General features: G+C 51.1%; 1 protein-coding gene across 5 annotated transcripts in view; it reads right to left on the reverse strand.

Annotated features, from left to right (window-relative positions):
- GSS (glutathione synthetase) overlaps positions 1–21,853 on the reverse strand; it is a 757,391-nt gene that overhangs the window by 456,333 nt on the left and 279,205 nt on the right. For all 5 annotated transcript variants that reach the window (XM_078652246.1, XM_078652247.1, XM_078652248.1 and 2 more), the window contains one exon: positions 14,486–14,602. In XM_078652246.1, coding sequence (XP_078508372.1) covers positions 14,486–14,602 — 117 coding nt within the window. The remainder of the gene's footprint in view (positions 1–14,485; positions 14,603–21,853) is intronic.

The raw sequence follows: 21,853 nt of genomic DNA on the forward strand, positions 1-21,853 counted from the left end.
CAGCAGTTGCCTATTTAGGGTGGGTGGGCACGCCCTTTGGCTTAAATTTGTCGATCACCATATCGGCGACAAATAGGTTGAGCAAAATTGGGGCCAAAACGCATCCATTTCATGCGTGTGTTGATGAACACCTTCTCAGACAAGATTCCAACAGCCCCAACAGGGCTTAAATGCAGTTGTTGGAATAAAGTGCAATTCCAACATTAAGGGTTTTAGTCAGGAGGCCACATTTTGTTCAGCTTGGTCAGATCAAACTTATATCAATACTGCCAAAGGTCTTTTTAAAGTCAATAAACCATGTGTAAAGCGATTTATTATTGAATATATGATTTGTAGATGAAAAAGGCAAAGCCCACAAAATTAGCTATAGTTCAGCTATTTTCCCTAAACCCCGTCTGAAACTAAGGTATTTGATTGAATTTTGCTGCCTATTCACACACAACTTATTGGATTAAATAGGCAAAATATTTGGCCTCTACATCCAAAAGGTCTATAAGTCTATAATTGGACAGCTCATTCCTTTTTTTCTTTTGTGTGGACGGGGTGGATTTAGTAGTGCGGCCAAGATGTTAGTACTGTGCATAAAAAGTGCAATATATGAAGATCTTGGTCAGTGGCTGCAATGAAAGGGTAGAATTTGCTTTGAAAATAACGGGGGCATGCCATTTAGCCCAGGCACATTATTTTCCAGGTTTTATAGATTATCTTTAGTAGATGGTCTCTTTTTACCCAGCTTGGAGAATGTCGATCTGGGTTATTAACCAGGCTGATTTTGGCGTGCTTACTGTCTGTGTTATGTTGGTTTGCAGTTGTTGCTAGTGCATATTGTGTATGGTGGCCAACCTTCTTGACAACACATCATGTATAGGGTTGCTATGTATGTTTCCCATTCCATAGTGTTCAAGTAGTTTGTATCAACAGGAATACTCATAAAAAGAAAATGTCCTAATGCATCTTCAAAATTCACTGGAATTGCTTGAGGATCATGATTGGTGAAGGAATACCTAGTGGCTTTCAGTTTCATTTCCTTTAGCCTCCCAAACATGTTTTTAGGTCAAGCCTAGCGTTGCAGTACATGCGCTGCTGGCTCTGTGATGCATGCTGTAGTAGGGTACGTTGCGGAAGTGCAGTGGAAGCCCCGCCCATACTTTTCATTGGCAGTTGTCATTGTCTTTGGTAAACGCTGGCATCCAATTCAATATGTGTCTTCTTAGTCCCTCCTTGTTACCGCCCTGTCTCCTTTTGTGACCGCCCATAACGACTGGATCTTTTACTTGTGGCGTTACACGGTCTCGTTCATTAGTCGGTGAGCACTATTTTTTTTCAGCCGGCTTTGGCAATGGCAGCCGCTTGTTTATTTTTGCATCGCGCTTTCACTCTAACAATAGCTGCCGCCCAACCCAGCGAGTGCTGTGTGGGGCGGCAGCTATTGTAAAGTGAAAGCGCGGTGCAAATCTAAACAAGCGGTTGTCTTTGCGCAATGGCGACAGCATGTTTTTATTATCATAATTTCTATAAAACAGAGGGGCCACCAGGCTGGTGCCTGTGTTTCTCTCTGTACGTGTTTCTGAGCGGCCTGTGCCAGCAGCAGCAGAAGGTGGGATTGTCATAAGTGGAGCAGGCGGGAGTAGAAGTGCTTGCGGCGCTGTGAGTATGTCCGGCGTCATTCTCCTTCAATATGATGGGTTGCCACCTACTTATTAGGTGTTTATTTCGGAGCCTTTTCCCTTTTGTTGTTTTTCTTTTAGTTAAGTAATACACTTATTTATGTATGTTATTATGTATTTAAATCCGCTTGTCTATTTCTCAGCTACATGTACGTAGGAATTCAGGTGATGTTCAAGGTGCGCTGATAACCCAGGTGCCGCTGCCTCAATGCTTTGCCGAAGGCTGCATGGTATACCATATGTATCTATTGTGCCTCTTCAGCGCAGAGCTATGTGGATCAAAGGGTGACTTTTGAGAGCTTTATGCAGAAAAAGACAGAAAACTAAAAATACATCACCTCGAAAACATCAATATACATTCTTATAAACAATTGCTAGCTGAAGAGACAGCTTGCTAGTTAGCTGATGGGCACTTTACATTGAAAACGCCATAAATGCATTACAGTGAGTGATACAATAGTGCAGATGATAAGGGCAGTGATAACTCCGCCTTAACCCGACATCTTGCATGAAAAGCTGGTGCCCTCGCGCTCTGCAGTATTGTTTGCATTGGCATTTGTGTAGCGCACAATCTGCCGTTTACATGGCATTGCAGGGTCTGTTCCACGTTATACTGTGCTAGGTTTATGCACGTGTACTAAAAAGCCCACGAAATAGCCCAGTGCTCTGTGTTGGTGAGAATGATATGAAGCTGGTTTCAAGCCGCTATGTTCCTTGAGAAAATTTGCAGTTGATCTGTTTGACTGTGGTGAGCGCATGGTCAGCCTTTTTCAATTCTTACTTAGAGGTAATGGTTTTGATTTTTTAGTTTCAACAGTTTTTGTTGCATTTCTTCACAAAACAATCAAGATTCAAAACTTCCGGTGGGCACAGCCCCCTGTAAACGTTCCCCACAACCCCTGTTAACTAATACCGGATCACTCCCACATGCGGGAAAATAATCGTACTTTATCGATTTTCCAAGGTTGCAGAGGAGCCGAATTGTGGAACCAAGGAAGAGTCAGTTAACCCAAGTGTGCGCAGTCTTTGGGGAAAGTCTGGCGTCTGTAGACTTTGTTGAGGTGAGAGAAAATTGGGTTCCAAAGTTTGGGGAAAAGATTAGAATTGTCAGCCAATTAGGAGGTCAGTTTCTCATGTCCCAAAAGGGGCCTTAGTTTGTGTAGCCATTTTTCATATGCTGGGGTTACAGTCTTACCCCAGAGGGAGAGGATGGTACGTTTGGTGGCCAACCGGAAATGAGAAATCCTCTTGCGAGCAATCGAATGAAGTGGGTAGAAGCCCTCTGATGGTTTGCCTACCAGGGAAAGCTCAAGGAGCTTGCTAATGTTGTAACCCTGTAACTGGAAAATGGCAAGAATATTATATCCCAGAAGTTCACCAGAAGAGGGCAGGTCCACAGGACAGGGCACGTTTCCCCACATACTCCAGACAAAATGAAGTTTGGAATCAGGAGTGATAGTAATAACCTTTTTCCATTATGTTTTCGAAGGGTGCTTTGCACGTGGTGGTTAGGGAGTTAAGGATGTTCTAGATCTGTGAGACCGAGAGTTCAGTCGAGGTGAGATACTAGGGGAATTTTTCAAAAGGAGTAAGGGTTCTAGTTGCATCAGCTTATAAGTAGGGTGTGTGATCCAATGCTTCATTTGGAGATAGTGGAAACGATCGGATTCTGGGATCACGTATTCACACTCAAGATCTTCAAATAGCTTCTGAGCACCATCGATATAAAAGTCCCCGAGACAAAAATAGTCCCTTGACCTCCATATCCGGAAGTCACATGTAGCACTGCCTTTGGTAGAGACTGCATTTTCCACCAGGGGCATTAGCAGGGAAGAGACGAGGGTGAGGCCATGTTTTTTTTTTTAAGTGAAATCAAATTCCGCACAGCAAGCATGGCCCGTGGGATGTAGGAGGTGTAGATCAGCTGGCTCTGCATGCTTTTGGGAACCCATGGCACTTCGCCTATAGGCCTGGTCGCCAGGTTTTGGTCGATATCGCACCATCGTTTTGGTTGTTATTTTAAAGTGATTCTGGTAGTCATGACCGGTCATGAGAATTGATTTGCATTTTTCAGCCTGCAGACTCTTGTTTCTGCAGTTGTTGATGTTAATGAGAATGGCATTGTCATCTTGGGCACGAGGGGTTGTCCAAGTATTGTTTTTGAAATGCCTACTTTGGGACCATATCTATGAAAGGGCATCGGTACCCCACTGGTTTACAGCTAGCGATCTTGCAAGGCTGTTTTTTTTTAATGTAAGCTGTATTTACCAAAAATGTTATTAACCCACTAGTGGATTTTGGGCTTGCTAGGTATTGCCCTAAAGGTGTTCAGGTAACCTTTGGGTTATAGGGAGATTTGAATTCTCCAGTTGGAGAAACTTTGATTTTGCTACAGTATGTATTCAAATGTGTGCTTCAGCCTTAAAGGCATTCTCGTCAATCCAATATTCTCACCTTGCTGACAGGATAGGAATGTTAAGCTAATAATCCATTGAACTATGAACAATTGTTGATTTGGGAGTGTTTTTAATAGTATGAGCATATTGCTTTGATTTCGGTAATCCTAGGGTCTCTTTGAGACATACTGAGGCATCCATATTATAACACGCTGTTGGTTAATCAACTTGTTTTCAAATCATTACCAAGACTTCTCTTGGGTCAGTGGCGTTGATGTTTCCATTTCTGCAGTTTCCTTGCTGCTCATATAGCCCTGAATTTTCTTATTTAGGGATTGCTGGGATAGATCTTGCTGTGCCTTGGTGGGAGTTACTTATTTTGCAAATGTGTTTGAGCGTTAATAATATCATGGTTAGTTTTGCCAACAGAGTTATCCTGGGCTGGTAAACGTGAAATTTATCAGACATATCTCCCGGGGAATTTATGGCATCCTCTATTTGCTTTAGAAGTTGCGGTAGGTATTTTTTCTGTTGCCAGGGTATTGTGGTTGAACCCTTAAGTTTTCCCTCCTTCAAGGCACCTGAATATACACACTGAAACATGGGTTTTGTTCCCTGAATGTTATGGAGGGGTTATTCAAAAATTCACCAATGCGGTTTCCCTGGTTATTGCCTTGATAAAAGCGCTCACAAGCTTTATGGTGTGGTTGGGTTCTCAATTTGATGTATAAATGAAAACTTGCTTAATCATTGTTGAATTTGTTGCTTGTAGCTAGTTAACAGGAGGGAATTTGCTCCACTTTTAAGACAAATGGAGGAATTATTTGGTCTTTGGGATGTTGTTGGTCCATAAATGGTGATCGGCTGCCAACTTGCTATTTTTGTTCAACTTCATTAGTATTTTGTAGTTCCTTTTTTATATGAATGGCAAAAATTGGTCTTTGTTGTCTTGACTTGTTGAAGCCTCCGAGTTTGTGTGTTCATTTATCGGTTGAATTCCTTTCATGAGCTGTTCAGCTACAGATTCCAGAATGGCACATTCTTTTTTTTGATTATTGCACCAGTGATGCTTGGCTGCTGCCCTAAGTTGGAAGATAGGCCATGTAAGGGATCATTTGGGCTTTAAGTGGTGGTTTCCTTCCAACCATTTAATAGGTGGTCAGTTATATTACCTGCCTTCTTATCATCTGGAACCAAAGTGGGGGCAGTTGGCAAGAGCATGATCACTTTTGAATCACTTTGTGATCTTTTAGGGAGGGGGTCCTCTGCAGGTTTCCACGAATCTCTGTTGAGATTACCATCTCTGTTCGTGTCAATTTAATGACCATCATTCTGGGATATTTGAATGTATGAGGCACACTGGCTAATGATTTTGTTTTAAAGTCTTTCCGCACAAATAGGAGGATGGCTGGGAAACTGTCCGGTTTGGAAAGAGCATTAGTGACCATGAACAAGTTGTAGGCAACCCAGTTGCCTCTTTTTAAGCGTGGACTATGAGTAGATTCAGTTTTTGCAAGTTTACATCAATAATTCCTACTGTGCTTTCTTCTTTTAATGCTGAATTTAGGTACCTTTCGAGGATTAAGGTTTGCCAGGAGATGGCGGATAGCATTATATTTAGTGCAGTGGAAAGCTCATACAAGTTTGCAGATTTATTTGTTTCATCTGTTTGACATGGAGAAAAGCCACCTTCATCTGATGGCTGCCAGATATTAAGGATGCTAGACTCTACGAGGGCCTCAGCAGTCATCTCCTAAGTGCTCAAGTTGTCATTTAGCAAACACAACAAAATGATGGACAGAGTGCTGAATCTCTACAACCACTCACCCCCAGTAAATAGATCAAGGTTGAATCCATTGTTCTTTTGCTCACTATGCCACCCCAGTTTGGACCCAGCCATATGCAAATCAGTCTTGATCCTGCTCCTCATGAGAACAGTCCAGCCCAAACTGCCAGACCAGGTCCCAGGATGCTTTTTTTTACAGTCCAGGGAGGACCTGGCCTGGCAGTTTGAGCTGAGAGTTCCCACGAGGAGCAGAGTCAAGACTGATTTGCATATGGCTGGGTTTGAACTGGGGTGGCATAGTGAGCAAAAGAACAATGGATTCAACACAAATCTCTTGACTGGGGGTGAGTTGTTGATAAGTTGCAGCATTCCGTCCATCATCTTGTTGTGTTTGCAAGTTGTCATTTAATCATGCCCTTTTGGTGTCCAGGCTGCACTCTAGAGGTTGATACGTGCGACTTGGAGCGCTGATCCACCTAGTGAGAGGTAAAGTGAGTCTGAAGTGGCGCTCTTGGTATGGTTTTTAATATGGGCAGGTGTTGTGTACCTGGTTTTAAACACCAGCGAGAAAACCGCTGGCCATTCCAGTAGCGATTTCCTGGCAGAGGAGGTGGTGTGGAAAAAGGTGGCAGTGTGATTTTACTGAAGAGGCCAACCCTTGGATCTGTAGGAGTGCTGCGACCTTGGCATTAGGTTGGCCTCGGGGGCACCCAACGCAAGGGCACATTCTTGGCCCCTCCCAGCTGCTGAAGTGGGATTTTAGACACTTAATGTAGACCTGAATGATATGGACTAGGCTTGGATGGTGAGGCACCAACTGCTTCTCCTCCTCTTCTGTGGTGCAACAAATTCAGACCAGGGAGATTGCCAGTGTGGAGCGTGGTGCAGATTGGATTGACCCATGACAACTGATGGGGCGCATAGCTTGGTCAGTAAGATTGGGGGAGGGAGGGAAGCTTCAGATTTCCCAACAATCAAGCGGCTTAATATACATTATACGAGAAGGAGGGCAGGAGGGGACCTTAAAGACCAGAAGGAAGGGTGAGGTCAGCGACCGACACTGCAGTTCACCAAAGAGACTTGGGATTGCGAGCGAGGGCCCAAAATTAGATTGATTCGCAAAACACTGGTGTGAGGGCCTGTTGGACAGGCCGCATGGTCGGGCTGCCCCCCCTCCCCGCAGTAGGACCTGGACCCTGGCTCTCCCTGCATCCCCAGCCAGAGTCCCTAAACGACCACCCGAAGTACCCTGCAATCCCTCCACTACAAGACACCAGCCCCGGACCCAGCTGGCCCGGGTCACCATCCACACCACGACATCGAACCGGCCGCCATCTTGGGGCACTGCAGCACGAGGCCGCGTGGCCTCAACTCGACCCTAACCCTGGGCCCGGCCGGCCCCGACATCGGGGCACCAACCTCCCCCCAGGAGGCAGAGTGACCACTTGGCAAATCAATGGGAGAAGGAATCGTCAACGGCTCCCCTCCGCCAGGTGTCGATCACCCCCGGCCGCCCTGGGCGCTGGCTCCACCCCCCTGCTGGGTGTCTGGACTCCCTCATCCCGGACCTCCCGGCCCCCAGGCGCGAGGGTCCGGACATCAAAGGGGACCAGACCTATAACTGGGGCAGTGCCAGACCAGGAAGGCAGTTGTATCCTGGAGTCGAGAGACCCGAGAAGAACTCATCCGTGACTGGCCTGCTGGCGCTGCCGCGGCCCTCTGCCTAGTGAAACCATCTTGGCCTGCTGGCGCTGCCGCGGCCCTCTGCCTCGTGAAACGATCGACTTGGCCTGCTGGCGCTGCCGCGGCCCTCTGCCTTGTGAGACTACCATCGTGGCCTGCTGGCGCTGCCGCGGCCCTCTGCCTCGTGAAACCATCGTCTTGGCCTGCTGGCGCTGCCGCGGCCCTCTGCCTAGTGAAACCATCTTGGCCTGCTGGCGCTGCCGCGGCCCTCTGCCTCGTGAAACCATCAACTTGGCCTGCTGGCGCTGCCGCGGCCCTCTGCCTTGTGAGACTACCATCTTGGCCTGCTGGCGCTGCCGCGGCCCGATCCACAGACCCTCCAGCTCGAGGATTGTGAGCTCGCCCCTTACCACTACCGGTACCGATCCGGTACCAAGACTGTCCCGCTACCCCCTTTCCCTACAGAGACTAGAAGTGAGAGGACCCCCGGGTCCGAGATAACCTGTATCGCTGATATCCTTGCCTTAAGAACCTTATATAAAGCCTTGAACTCGACTTGGTGTGGTGCCTGTTTGTGGGGAGGGAGGTGACTTGTCTGTACGATCACCGGAGACGGTCCCCCTCGGGGATCTCTCCCTCAGTATCCGGCCGACCCTCAGGGTCCCCGTCTAACATTGGTGGCCAGCGACGGGATCCGAACCTACGCATAATCGTACAGAAAGTCACCCGACCCACGACACACGACCACCATGACAACAGAGAGCGGAACAACGGAGAAATTCCAGATGGAAAAATTGGAAGACTACAACCACCGAGAACTGAAGCAATATTGCATGGAACTTGGTCTCCCAACCACGGGTCTGAGTACGAAGGAAGACTTCAAACGAGCCCTAGAAGCCTGGGCGGAAACGGGTACGGCCGTACCCCAAACACAAACGACCGAAACGAGCCCCGCACCAACCAAAGAAAGAGCGGGTCTCTCCCTGGAAGAGATCCGAGAAAGAGAAAAAACCAGACTCCACAAATTAGAACTAGCCCGACTTCGCTTGGATGGAGAACTCAAGCTGGCCGAACAAAAAATAACCCTGGAACACTTACGGCTCAAGGAAGAGCGAGAAGACAAGCAAAGACAGAGAGAGCTAGAGGAAAAGAAACTAGAGTACGAACATGAGCGCGATCTCAAAGCACTGGAGATCCAGAAACAGAATAAAGACCTCGGGCTCCCCGAACGACCGACCCCGTCTGCCTCGACCGAACCCAAGGTTCACATCCCCAAAGAGGTCATCCGGGAATACCACAAGAACGATGATATACAGCAGTGGTTTAAAGCCTATGAGGTGGCAATGACCTCCCACCGGATTCCCCGAAGCGATTGGGGAGCCGGATTATGGGGGAGGTTTGTCAACGAAGGGCGGGACGCCCTGCTGCAACTCCCGGACCAGCTGATGACCTCCTACGACCACATGAAGGCCGCCCTCCTCACTCGATACGGGCTCACACCTGAGATGTACCGCCAACGGTTCCGCGACTGCAAACGGATTCCGGGTACAACTTGGGTGGAGTACGTGAACTTTTTTAGCCGAGCCTTCGAGGGGTGGATCAAGGGCAACAAAGTGACCACCTACGAACAACTCTTTGACCTTATCGTATGGGAGCACCTGTCAAACAACTGCTTCGTGGAGCTCCGGCAACACCTCCTGGACAGTAAGCTAACCGACCCTCGACAACTCGCCGTCGAAGCCGACCGGTGGGAAAGCACCCGAGTTGGCCGGAACGCACCCAGCGAATTATCCAGACCGTATCGCCCCCGAGGGGGAGGAGGGAGTCAGGGTCGGGGGAGAGACCCCGGCCCCTCGTCACCCCCCAGAAACCCCTCGACCCCGGTTGGCCGAGGAAGCCCTGCCGTCCGGGCCGGTTTCCGGGCCAACATTACGTGCCACAGGTGCCAGCGACCCGGCCACTACGCCAGTGATCCCAACTGCCCAAAGAATCCGAACACTACCCCCCGCCAAGTTGCAGCGGCGGCCCTAGGGGAAGAACTAATCCCGGAAGACCAAGAAGAGTACGAGACCGATCCCTCTGAATGGGCGCCCGCCGCCATGGCACTGGTCTGCTTAGGGGAGAGAGACATGATTCCGCGGGCCCCCCTTCCCGCCAACACCCAGAAGTACGGTCAATGGGTCAACATTAATGGCTGCCGGGCGGAAGCCCTCCGCGACACCGGGGCCAGTGTAACGGCGGTCCGACGCCACCTCGTCACTCCCGACCAAATCTTGCCGAACATTCTTTGCCCTGTCCGATCAGCCGACAACTCCGAAAGCCTATGCCACATGGCCTGCGTCCCCTTCGAGTGGGGAGGAGTAACAGGGATGTTAAAAGTAACTGTCCGCGATGATGCCCCCGTGGACTGCCTCCTAGGAAACGACCTTGAAAGCTCTCCATGGGCAGCTGTCGAACGGAGGGAGCACCTGGGGATGCTTGGCCTCCCCGAATGGGTCTGCGTCACGACCCGGTCCATGACCGCCCGCGCGGTCCCCAGCCCAGAAGAGCCCGAGTGGCCAGAACCTCCTCCCGCGCTCATCCCAGAGGAGGCCGCCCCAGGAGCCAGTCCATTGACCCAAACCGAAGAAGGATCCGACCAGCTTCGGGACGTCCCTGACCTGGCACAATGGCGGCAGGAGGGAGGCCCCACGCAGGAACAATTCCGGGCCGAACAGAAAACCTGTCCCTCTCTCGAAGGACTCCGGCAGCAAGCCCTGGCCCAGAGCACCGGGGATACCTCGGGGGCCCACTGGATCTACTGGGACCAAGACCTGCTCTACAGCGAGCAGAAAGTGGCGGAACTAGGGGCCAGTCGGGTGCTGGTGGTGCCCCTTCGCTTCCGAGACTTCCTCCTGAACTTAGCCCACGATGTCCCCCTTGCCGGACACCTGGGGCAGGATAAAACCTACGACCGCCTGGTGACCCATTTTTTCTGGCCCCACATGCGAAAGGATGTCACCAACCACTGCAAGGCCTGCCCCACCTGCCAGGCCAGCGGAAAAAGTGGCCGAAAAATCAAAGCACCATTGCAACCCTTTCCTGTCGTCACCACCCCGTTTGAACGAGTGGGAATAGACATTGTGGGGCCCCTCGACCCTCGAACAGCCCAAGGACACCGGTTCATCCTGGTCCTCGTAGACCACGCCACTCGCTATCCCGAGGCCATCCCTCTTCGGACGGTGACGGCCCCCGTGGTGGGCCGGGCCCTGATGGGGATCTTCTCCCGGGTGGGGTTCCCCCGGGAGGTCGTCAGTGACAGGGGCACGAACTTTATCTCCAGATATATGAAGTCTCTTTGGCAACAATGCGGGGTCACCTACAAATTCACGACCCCCTATCACCCGCAAGGAAACGGACTGGTCGAGAGGTTCAACCGCACCCTCAAGGGGATGATTATGGGCCTAGAAGAACCCCTTCGACGCCAGTGGGACGTGCTACTTCCCTGCCTCCTGTTTGCCTATCGGGAGGTCCCGCAGAAGTCCCTCGGCTTCAGCCCATTTGAACTACTGTACGGGCACCCCGTCCGGGGCCCCCTCAGCCTAGTCAAGGAAGGTTGGGAGCAGCCTCCCCAGAAAACTCCCCCGGACATCTACAGGTACCTCCTGGCTCTCCGCAACCAGACCCGGCAGTTCCGAGACACCGCCAAAGCCAATCTCGAGGCCAGTCAGGAGGACATGAAGAGGTGGTACGATCAGCACGCGTCCTCCATTGAGTTCGAACCGGGACAACAGGTCTGGGTGATGTCCCCGGTTGAACCCTGTGCACTCCAAGACCGGTGGTCCGGGCCCTTCAAGGTAATCGAACGCAAAGGGCCCGTCACCTATTTAATCGACATGGAGACTGCCCGGAACCCCCTACGGGTCCTCCATGCCAACAGGCTAAAACCCCATTTTGTGCGATCCGAGCTCAGCCTCCTGATGGCTACCGATAATGGGACAGAAGAAGACTCCGAACCCCTTCCGGACTTACTGAGGGCCTTCGAGCAGGATGGCTCAGTGGAAGGGGTCCAGCTCTCCGAGGCCCTGTCCCCGGAGCAACGCCAAGACTGCCAAGCGCTCCTGAGGCGGTTCGCCTCCCTGTTCTCCCTCACCCCCGGAGTCACCCCCTGGTGCCTCCACGATGTGGACACCGGGGACAGCCCTCCTATCCGACACCGGGCATACCGCGTACCAGACCGGGTACGAGCCTGCATCCAGACCGAGGTGTCCAAAATGCTGACCCTGGGAGTGATCGAACCCTCAGACAGCCCCTGGGCAAGCCCAGTCGTCCTGGTTCCCAAGGCGGCCGCCCCGGGCGTTGCCCCTGAGCTCCGGTTCTGCGTGGACTATCGGGGGCTGAATGCAGTTACCAGGACCGACGCTCATCCCATCCCCCGGGCCGACGAGCTAATTGACCGGATGGGGGCCGCCCGCTACCTGAGCATCCTCGACCTAACAGCGGGCTACTGGCAGATCGGCCTCACCCCTCGGGCCCAAGAACGATCCGCCTTCTCTACCCCAGACGGGCACTACCACTTTAAAGTCATGCCCTTCGGCATGAAAAACGCCCCGGCCACGTTCCAACGGCTGGTAAACCAGGTACTGGCGGGCCTGGAAGACTTCAGCGCCGCCTACCTGGACGACATTGCTGTGTACAGCCACCAGTGGACCGACCACCTCCGCCACCTGCGGGAGGTTCTACACGCCCTCCAGCAAGCCGGGCTCACCATCAAGGCCAGCAAGTGCCAGGTTGGCCAAGGGTCCGTGACCTACCTGGGACACCAAGTGGGAAGCGGGCTAGTGGCTCCTCTCCAACTCAAGATTGCTGCCATCCAGGCCTGGCAACCCCCTACGACCCAAACGGAGGTCCGGGCCTTCCTGGGGCTCACCGGATACTACCGGCGGTTCGTGAAGGACTATGGCAGCATCGCGGGGCCCCTCACAGAGCTCACCTCCAAAAAGGGCCCCAAAACCGTCAACTGGACCCTGGACTGCCAATCGGCCTTCGAGAAACTAAAGACCGCCATGTGCACGGCCCCCGTGCTCCAGGCTCCCGACTACAGCCGGGAATTCATTGTGCAGACGGACGCCTCCGATCATGGTGTGGGGGCCGTCCTCTCCCAACTCAACGCCGAAGGGGTCGACCATCCGGTGGTCTTCATCAGCAGACGCCTCTTGCCCCGAGAACAGCGCTGGAGCACCATTGAGAGAGAGGCCTTCGCCGTAGTCTGGGCACTCAAGAAGCTCCGGCCATACCTCTTCGGCACCCACTTCCGGGTGCAAACAGACCACCGACCCCTGCAATGGCTGATGCAAATGCGGGGGGAAAACCCGAAGCTGTTGCGCTGGTCCATCTCCCTGCAGGGGATGGACTTCACTGTGGAACATCGTCCAGGCCAGGACCACGCCAACGCCGACGGCCTGTCACGCTTTTTCCGCCTCAGCGAGGAGAGTCCCCAGGAAGATGGCTGACTCTCCCCGCCTTCAGCTGGAGGGGACGCATGTTGGACAGGCCGCATGGTCGGGCTGCCCCCCCTCCCCGCAGTAGGACCTGGACCCTGGCTCTCCCTGCATCCCCAGCCAGAGTCCCTAAACGACCACCCGAAGTACCCTGCAATCCCTCCACTACAAGACACCAGCCCCGGACCCAGCTGGCCCGGGTCACCATCCACACCACGACATCGAACCGGCCGCCATCTTGGGGCACTGCAGCACGAGGCCGCGTGGCCTCAACTCGACCCTAACCCTGGGCCCGGCCGGCCCCGACATCGGGGCACCAACCTCCCCCCAGGAGGCAGAGTGACCACTTGGCAAATCAATGGGAGAAGGAATCGTCAACGGCTCCCCTCCGCCAGGTGTCGATCACCCCCGGCCGCCCTGGGCGCTGGCTCCACCCCCCTGCTGGGTGTCTGGACTCCCTCATCCCGGACCTCCCGGCCCCCAGGCGCGAGGGTCCGGACATCAAAGGGGACCAGACCTATAACTGGGGCAGTGCCAGACCAGGAAGGCAGTTGTATCCTGGAGTCGAGAGACCCGAGAAGAACTCATCCGTGACTGGCCTGCTGGCGCTGCCGCGGCCCTCTGCCTAGTGAAACCATCTTGGCCTGCTGGCGCTGCCGCGGCCCTCTGCCTCGTGAAACGATCGACTTGGCCTGCTGGCGCTGCCGCGGCCCTCTGCCTTGTGAGACTACCATCGTGGCCTGCTGGCGCTGCCGCGGCCCTCTGCCTCGTGAAACCATCGTCTTGGCCTGCTGGCGCTGCCGCGGCCCTCTGCCTAGTGAAACCATCTTGGCCTGCTGGCGCTGCCGCGGCCCTCTGCCTCGTGAAACCATCAACTTGGCCTGCTGGCGCTGCCGCGGCCCTCTGCCTTGTGAGACTACCATCTTGGCCTGCTGGCGCTGCCGCGGCCCGATCCACAGACCCTCCAGCTCGAGGATTGTGAGCTCGCCCCTTACCACTACCGGTACCGATCCGGTACCAAGACTGTCCCGCTACCCCCTTTCCCTACAGAGACTAGAAGTGAGAGGACCCCCGGGTCCGAGATAACCTGTATCGCTGATATCCTTGCCTTAAGAACCTTATATAAAGCCTTGAACTCGACTTGGTGTGGTGCCTGTTTGTGGGGAGGGAGGTGACTTGTCTGTACGATCACCGGAGACGGTCCCACTCGGGGATCTCTCCCTCAGTATCCGGCCGACCCTCAGGGTCCCCGTCTAACAGGGCCCAAAATCAGAGCTTGCCAATAATCACAATAGTAAAAGGCAAAACGATAATTATTCTAGTTGTGCCCTATTTGTCACGCGCACCTGGACAGGCAGGACTGGTGCAGCAAGCGGATACCTACTTAATTATTGTGAAAACTGCTATATGTGTACTGGCTCAATAAACCATGCAAAGAGAAAGAGGAGAATTACGAACACAGAGGTTTCCTACTTGTCAGATCCGTAGAGTTTCCAAGCTTTTGCAATGCCATCAGCAATCCCCTTTGATGGCTCGTTGGGCAGCAGTTCTGAGGCCTCCTTGGATCTCCCCAGCACATTCAACACATGCCTGCAAGAAAAAGATGTTATGGGTGAGGACTCGCAGAGCTGGAGACCAGACAGAACACCTAATGTGGCTCCTGGCATTTTGTAATGGCTTTTCTTTCATATGCCACGTGCAATACTCTGTCGCTCTATAAAGTTGTAACAAAATGTCAAATAAAACATTTTCAACACGAGAAAACTAGCACTGGCAGAAATAAGTGGACGCGCAATGATGTGGTTTCTCCATACTTCAATATTATAAGAATGACTCGAATATGTAATCATGCATGTCATATATATCACATGGCCCATGAATGAGCACTTGCTCTGAATGTGTGAATAATCCATATAACTAATGGAAAGACCATATAAGACATACATTTTCAAAATTGTATTGAAATAAATATGTACAAACCACAGTTAGAAAGTTGGCATCACAAAATGTTGTGCTGAAGGTGCAGTGCAGAGTGAAGTTTAATGGTCTAATAAATGTGTAAAAAGTGCAGGTGGTTGAGTTTATTTATTTATTTATAAAGTTGTATATAGCGCGAACTTGATCCTGAAGAATATCAGAGCGCTTTACAATTTGAGGCAAATTTGGGTTTCTTGCCTTCTCCTCTAGACCCGCTCTAGTTCGATTCTCCGATGTTGCCCCTGTTAATTCGTTCCTCTTGCTCCCAAACTATGATTCTACTCACATTAACTATCAAAATTCATGACACAAAAAGCACAACATGCTTAGCAACTTGAAGGTCAGAGGATAACTTCATATCAGTTTAGCATAATTTATTGTCTACTTGTCCTTTGGAGAAAACAGTCATTAAAACCTGCCCTTGCGAGAAATTTTGCAGTCTGGGCGTTGGACGATATGAATCACCCAGCCCTGATTTACCTCGAGTCAGCAACAGTTGTAGCTTAAAATGACAATACGATTAAATCAATTTTCTCAATGCTGTGTCAGTAAATCCTCAGTCCAAACAGAAACAGTTGATGTTTATTCCGTGTTGGATAATAAATCTGTGGTTCTCCTAAGGCTGAACAAGCCAGAATATATACTATTCAAGAAAATAAAGTGGGATGGCAAAATTGGCAAACATAGAACGTCTTGTGCATTTAAAAAGTGACAAGAAGAGTAATAAAAAGTATGTGCTCAAAACTGTAAAAAAAAGACCAGCACTCTTTTTTAAAGGAGATATTAGACAAAAACGATGTCCAACCACAGGAGTAACTTGGACAAAAACATTGCGACTCATAAGAAAAAGTCTTAGGGCCAGATGTACGACCATTACATTTAGCGCATCGCAATTTGCGACACATTGCGAGTCGCAAATTGCGAGGCACTAAATGAAATGTATAACAGTGTGTTTTAACACTTTTTGAGATTCCCAATGGGGTCGCAAATTGCGAGGCTCGTTAATATTAATGAGACTCTCGCAATCTGCGAGACCATTGGGAATTCCAGCCCTCCCAGGGATGTGGCCTACTGTGCTCAGCAGACCACCATGTCTGGGACTGCTTTTAAATAAAATATTTTCTTTTTTTTAAATGCAGCCCGTTTTCCTTAATGAAAAACGGGATGCATTTAACAAAAAAAAATGAACCGTTTTCGTTTAATTTTTTAAGGGCAGGCAGTGGTCCCCTTCCCAAATTTTTTTTGCATGCATTTGCAAAGGGGACCCTTTCCCATTTTTGAATGCATTACTACCTACTTGAAGTAGGTGGTCATTGCGAGTTTTTTGCGACCGCAATTGCGTGATCTGCGATTCAATCACAGATCACAAGTTCAGTCTCAGTAAATAAGGTTAATGATGAGTCTGCTTGTAAGCATACTCTATCGAGTACTTCAAATTTCATTTCTCCATCGAAGGGCCCAAAATATCCAAACACTGCACTACTAACACTATTACGGGCGCATGTGATGGACCAACAAAGGTTTAAAAAAAAGGGCGCCTGTCAGAAATCTCCAAAAAGTACTAAGTCCCAGAGAGATATCAATAAACCCTTGAACTCTGCATCCCCTGTACCCTCGGACTGTTCTCCACTGTTGACCTCTGTTCCAGAACTTCAAGAACTGATAGAACTTGTTAAATCTTCTGTGTGTAGCCTTACTGACCGACTTAAAGCCGTTGAATGTGCCGTACTAACCTGTGCAGAACGACTAGGTTCACTTAAGTTGAACCGTGGGAACAGTAGGGAAGGGTTAAATGATAATTGTAACTCTGATGGCGTAGCCCCTAGAATTTCCTCAACTCCCTCAGCACTACAACCTGCTCCAGGGATTTGCAAGGTACCCTAACAACTAGTGTTAACCTCAGTACCCCAGCCATATCATGCTTGGGATATGGATGCCGTCATAGCAGAGGGGCACCGTCAGTCACCATTATGAACATCCACTGTGGGAGAACTGCCCCTATACATCCATCGCCTGCTACGGATCGATTAGACCTCCCCCTGCTGCAACCCCATATGTGGTTATTCTGGCAAATGTTCCACCCATAGATATTCCCCCCCCATGAAACATGGGACTCGCTAAGAAATAAATCTCTTCACTGGTTAAACTCTAAAGTAGGGATGGGGGAGAGCTTTTTGCAGATTTTAAGATGGCCAGACGGGTTGGGTGGGTTGTTAGAGGCAACAAAGCGTTTTAGAGTGACTGTGTGGTGCTTTCTTTCAAAACTCAATGAGATATTGGGTAGGGGCAAATACAATGCTTTCAACTCATAATCAAGTTTCAGTCCTCCAGCTAGTTTTTTTAGGTCTCGCCTATGCAGCGCGCATGCGCTGCACAGGAGACCTTTAGTGATCGATTCGGTTTTGGCCCCAAAAACGTGCACGCGTTCCATTGCCTTCAATGGCAACGTGTGCACGTTTGGCGATTCCCTTGTGGGAGAGAGCCTTGAAACCATATGGTTCCTGCTCGCTCCCTCAAGGGAAACAGGCACAGGCCCCATCCTCTCTCCCCTCCCCCTGCTGCCAGCACGAGGCGCAGGTGCTTGTCTTTTTTTGATCCATTTCACAGGGAAGCAACTAAATGAAAGAAGGAAGGAGAGGTTGTGAACCGTTTCTTCAAGTCACGGTTTTCAGTAAGTGAGGAGCAAGACAGAAAGAGAGGGAATAATAGGAAGAGAGAGGGGGTGGGGGCAGCTGCCAGCACAGAAAAGAAGAGGACATTGTCCGTGTCTTCTTTGGGCAGTAAAGAAGAGACAGAGTCCTTTTCCTTCTCTGCCCGTCCCGAACATCCACAAGAGCAAGCAGAGCCTTTTCTGAAGACCTTTGCTATTTCTGCCATCTTAGGACACTGTTTTAAAAAGAAAAAGTAGGGGAGCGGAATCTTTTTAATAAAAGAAGTAGGGGCACACCGTGCCCCTCCAATCCCGCCCACTTCAACCACTGTTCAAGACTGACCCAGATGAATGGTCTGACTGGCTCGTCGACTCTGCTCACACCTGCCCTTGAAATGCAAGCACGAGCCGCCTCCTGTCCTTGAATCAGTAATCCAGGGTCAGCGTCTAGCTCGCACTTTGAGCAGTGGTCGAAGTGGGCGGGAACGGAAGGGCATGGCGTGACCCTACTTCTTTTATTGAAAAGATTCAGTTCCCCTACTTTTTCTTTTCCAAAATTGTGTCCCAGGACGGCACAAATAGCAAAGGCATTCAGATAATGCTCTGCTTGCTTTCGTGGACGATCGGAGATAGGTGGGACTGGCAGAGAAGAAAAAAGACACTGTCTCTTCCGTACTGCCCAGAAAAGACACGGACAAAGTCCTCTTCTTTTCTGTGCTGTCAGCTGCCCCCCCTTTCCTATTATTCCCTTTCTTTCTGTCTTGCTCCTCACGTACTGAAAACCATGACTTGAAGAAACGGTTCACAACCTCTCTTTCCTTCTTTCATTTAGTTGCTTCCCTGTGAAATGGATCCAAAAAAGAAAAACACTCTTGTGGGAAATGCCCTTTTTAGGTTTCGACCTGGCGATCTGCGCAAGCAGTTCGCGCAGGTGAAATCTTTTGTTTACCATATAGACTATTGGAACGTCCCCCACCTCCCATTGGCTAGCTCCATAAATGGAGGCTAGCCATTGGGAGCCGGATCTGTCCGTCAAGGCCGGACCAGATTCGGGGGCGTTCCCGCGATTTTTTCCCTCTCCGCCTCTGCGATGTCGTCATCGCGGCGGTGGGCGGAGCTTCGTTTTTTTTCCTTCTGTGTTTGTTTTGGTCATTCCATGCGAGGAAGCCCAGGTGAGTGCTTGTTTTTTAGTGGTGGAGCACGTGAATTCAGTGTACGTTAGTTAAAAATACATGATGAAGACACAGGCCACGATCTGGCTGTTCATCAAGTGCATGGGCGCTAAAACTAATTTTTGCCCCTTTATTTGTAGTGAGGACTACGCAGTGGTTTGTCTGATGTGAAATTGCTCGGCTGATCCCCTTTGTTGCAGCATGCATAACTTTTCATTCTTTCAGTTCGACTTTACAGTCCGTTTAAATAATGTCCTTAAAACTGCGGGTGTTCAGTACCCAAACGGCCTAAATAGACTCGTATGGGCTAAGCATCTCGTGCCCCTCGTGAGACACTTGTAAAACTGCTCATAAGATTTGCAACAGGGAGTTTTTTCATGGTTTGGCATTTTTCGTAATGCATTACAGTTGAATTTATATAGCGCTTCATATCCTAACCGCACTGCAAAGCGCTGAAGAGCATCATAGAGAGTGCAGAGTGGAGAGTGCATGGGGAGTGCAGAGTGCATGGGGAGTGCAGAGTGCATGGAGAGTGCATAGGGAGTGGAGAGTGCATAGGGAGTGGAGAGTGCATAGGGAGTGCAGAGTGCATAGAGAGTGCAGAGTGCATAGAGAGTGCAGAGTGCATAGAGAGTGCAGAGTGCATAGAGAGTGCAGAGTGCATAGAGAGTGCAGAGTGCATAGAGAGTGCAGAGTGGAGAGTGCATAGGGAGTGCACAGGGAGTGGAGAGTGCACAGGGAGTGGAGAGTGCATAGGGAGTGGAGAGTGCATAGGGAGTGGAGAGTGCATAGGGAGTGGAGAGTGCATAGGGAGTGCAGAGTGGAGAGTGCATAGGGAGTGCAGAGTGGAGAGTGCATAGGGAGTGGAGAGTGCATAGGGAGTGGAGAGTGCATAGGGAGTGGAGAGTGCATAGGGAGTGGAGAGTGCATAGGGAGTGGAGAGTGCATAGGGAGTGGAGAGTGCATAGGGAGTGGAGAGTGCATAGGGAGTGGAGGGTGCATAGGGAGTGGAGAGTGCATAGGGAATGGAGAGTGCATAGAGAGTGGAGAGTGCATAGAGAGTGGAGAGTGCATAGAGAGTGCAGAGTGGAGAGTGCATAGGGAGTGGAGAGTGCATAGGGAGTGGAGAGTGCATAGGGAGTGGAGAGTGCATAGAGAGTGCAGAGTGCATAGAGAGTGCAGAGTGCATAGAGAGTGCAGAGTGCATAGAGAGTGCAGAGTGCATAGAGAGTGCAGAGTGGAGAGTGCATAGGGAGTGCACAGGGAGTGGAGAGTGCACAGGGAGTGGAGAGTGCATAGGGAGTGGAGAGTGCATAGGGAGTGGAGAGTGCATAGGGAGTGGAGAGTGCATAGGGAGTGCAGAGTGGAGAGTGCATAGGGAGTGGAGAGTGCATAGGGAGTGGAGAGTGCATAGGGAGTGGAGAGTGCATAGGGAGTGGAGAGTGCATAGGGAGTGGAGAGTGCATAGGGAGTGGAGAGTGCATAGGGAGTGGAGAGTGCATAGGGAGTGGAGAGTGCATAGGGAGTGGAGAGTGCATAGGGAATGGAGAGTGCATAGAGAGTGGAGAGTGCATAGAGAGTGGAGAGTGCATAGAGAGTGCAGAGTGGAGAGTGCACAGGGAGTGGAGAGTGCATAGGGAGTGGAGAGTGCATAGGGAGTGGAGAGTGCATAGGGAGTGGAGAGTGCATAGGGAGTGGAGAGTGCATAGGGAGTGGAGAGTGCATAGGGAGTGGAGAGTGCATAGGGAATGGAGAGTGCATAGAGAGTGGAGAGTGCATAGAGAGTGGAGAGTGCATAGAGAGTGCAGAGTGGAGAGTGCATAGGGAGTGGAGAGTGCATAGGGAGTTGAGAGTGCATAGGGAGTGGAGAGTGCATAGGGAGTGGAGAGTGCACAGGGAGTGGAGAGTGCATAGTGCATAGGGACTGCAGAGTGCATAGGGAGTGCAGAGTAGGGAGTGCAGAGTGCATAGGGAGTGGAGAGTGCATAGGGAGTGGAGAGTGCATAGGGAGTGGAGAGTGCATAGGGAGTGGAGAGTGCATAGGGAGTGGAGAGTGCATAGGGAGTGGAGAGTGCATAGGGAGTGGAGAGTGCATAGGGAGTGGAGAGTGCATAGGGAGTGGAGAGTGCATAGAGAGTGGAGAGTGCATAGAGAGTGGAGAGTGGAGAGTGCATAGAGAGTGCATAGGGAGTGGAGAGTGCATAGGGAGTGGAGAGTGCATAGGGAGTGGAGAGTGCATAGGGAGTGGAGAGTGCATAGGGAGTGGAGAGTGCATAGTGCATAGGGACTGCAGAGTGCATAGGGAGTGCAGAGTGGGGAGTGGAGAGTGCATAGGGAGTGGAGAGTGCATAGGGAGTGGAGAGTGCATAGGGAGTGCAGAGTGGAGAGTGCATAGGGAGTGCATAGGGAGTGCAGAGTGGAGAGTGCATAGGGAGTGCATAGGGAGTGCAGAGTGCATAGGGAGTGCAGAGTGGAGAGTGCATAGGGAGTGCAGAGTGCATAGGGAGTGCAGAGTGGAGAGTGCATAGGGAGTGCAGAGTGCATAGGGAGTGGAGAGTGGAGAGTGCATAGGGAGTGGAGAGTGCATAGGGAGTGGAGAGTGGAGAGTGCATAGGGAGTGGAGAGTGCATAGGGAGTGGAGAGTGCATTGAGAGTGGAGAGTGCATTGAGAGTGGAGAGTGCATTGAGAGTGGAGAGTGCATAGGGAGTGGAGAGTGCATAGGGAGTGGAGAGTGCATAGGGAGTGGAGAGTGCATAGGGAGTGCAGAGGGGATAGGGAGTGCAGAGTGGATAGGGAGTGCAGAGTGGAGAGTGCATAGGGAGTGCAGAGTGGATAGAGAGTGGAGAGTGCATAGGGAGTGGAGAGTGCATAGGGAGTGGAGAGTGCATAGGGAGTGGAGAGTGCATAGGGAGTGGAGAGTGCATAGGGAGTGGAGAGTGCATAGGGAGTGGAGAGTGCATAGGGAGTGGAGAGTGCATAGGGAGTGGAGAGTGCATAGAGAGTGGAGAGTGCATAGAGAGTGCAGAGTGGAGAGTGCATAG

This window comes from Lissotriton helveticus, chromosome 7, assembly GCF_964261635.1.
Source record: "Lissotriton helveticus chromosome 7, aLisHel1.1, whole genome shotgun sequence".
NCBI classification, from domain to species: domain Eukaryota; kingdom Metazoa; phylum Chordata; class Amphibia; order Caudata; family Salamandridae; genus Lissotriton; species Lissotriton helveticus.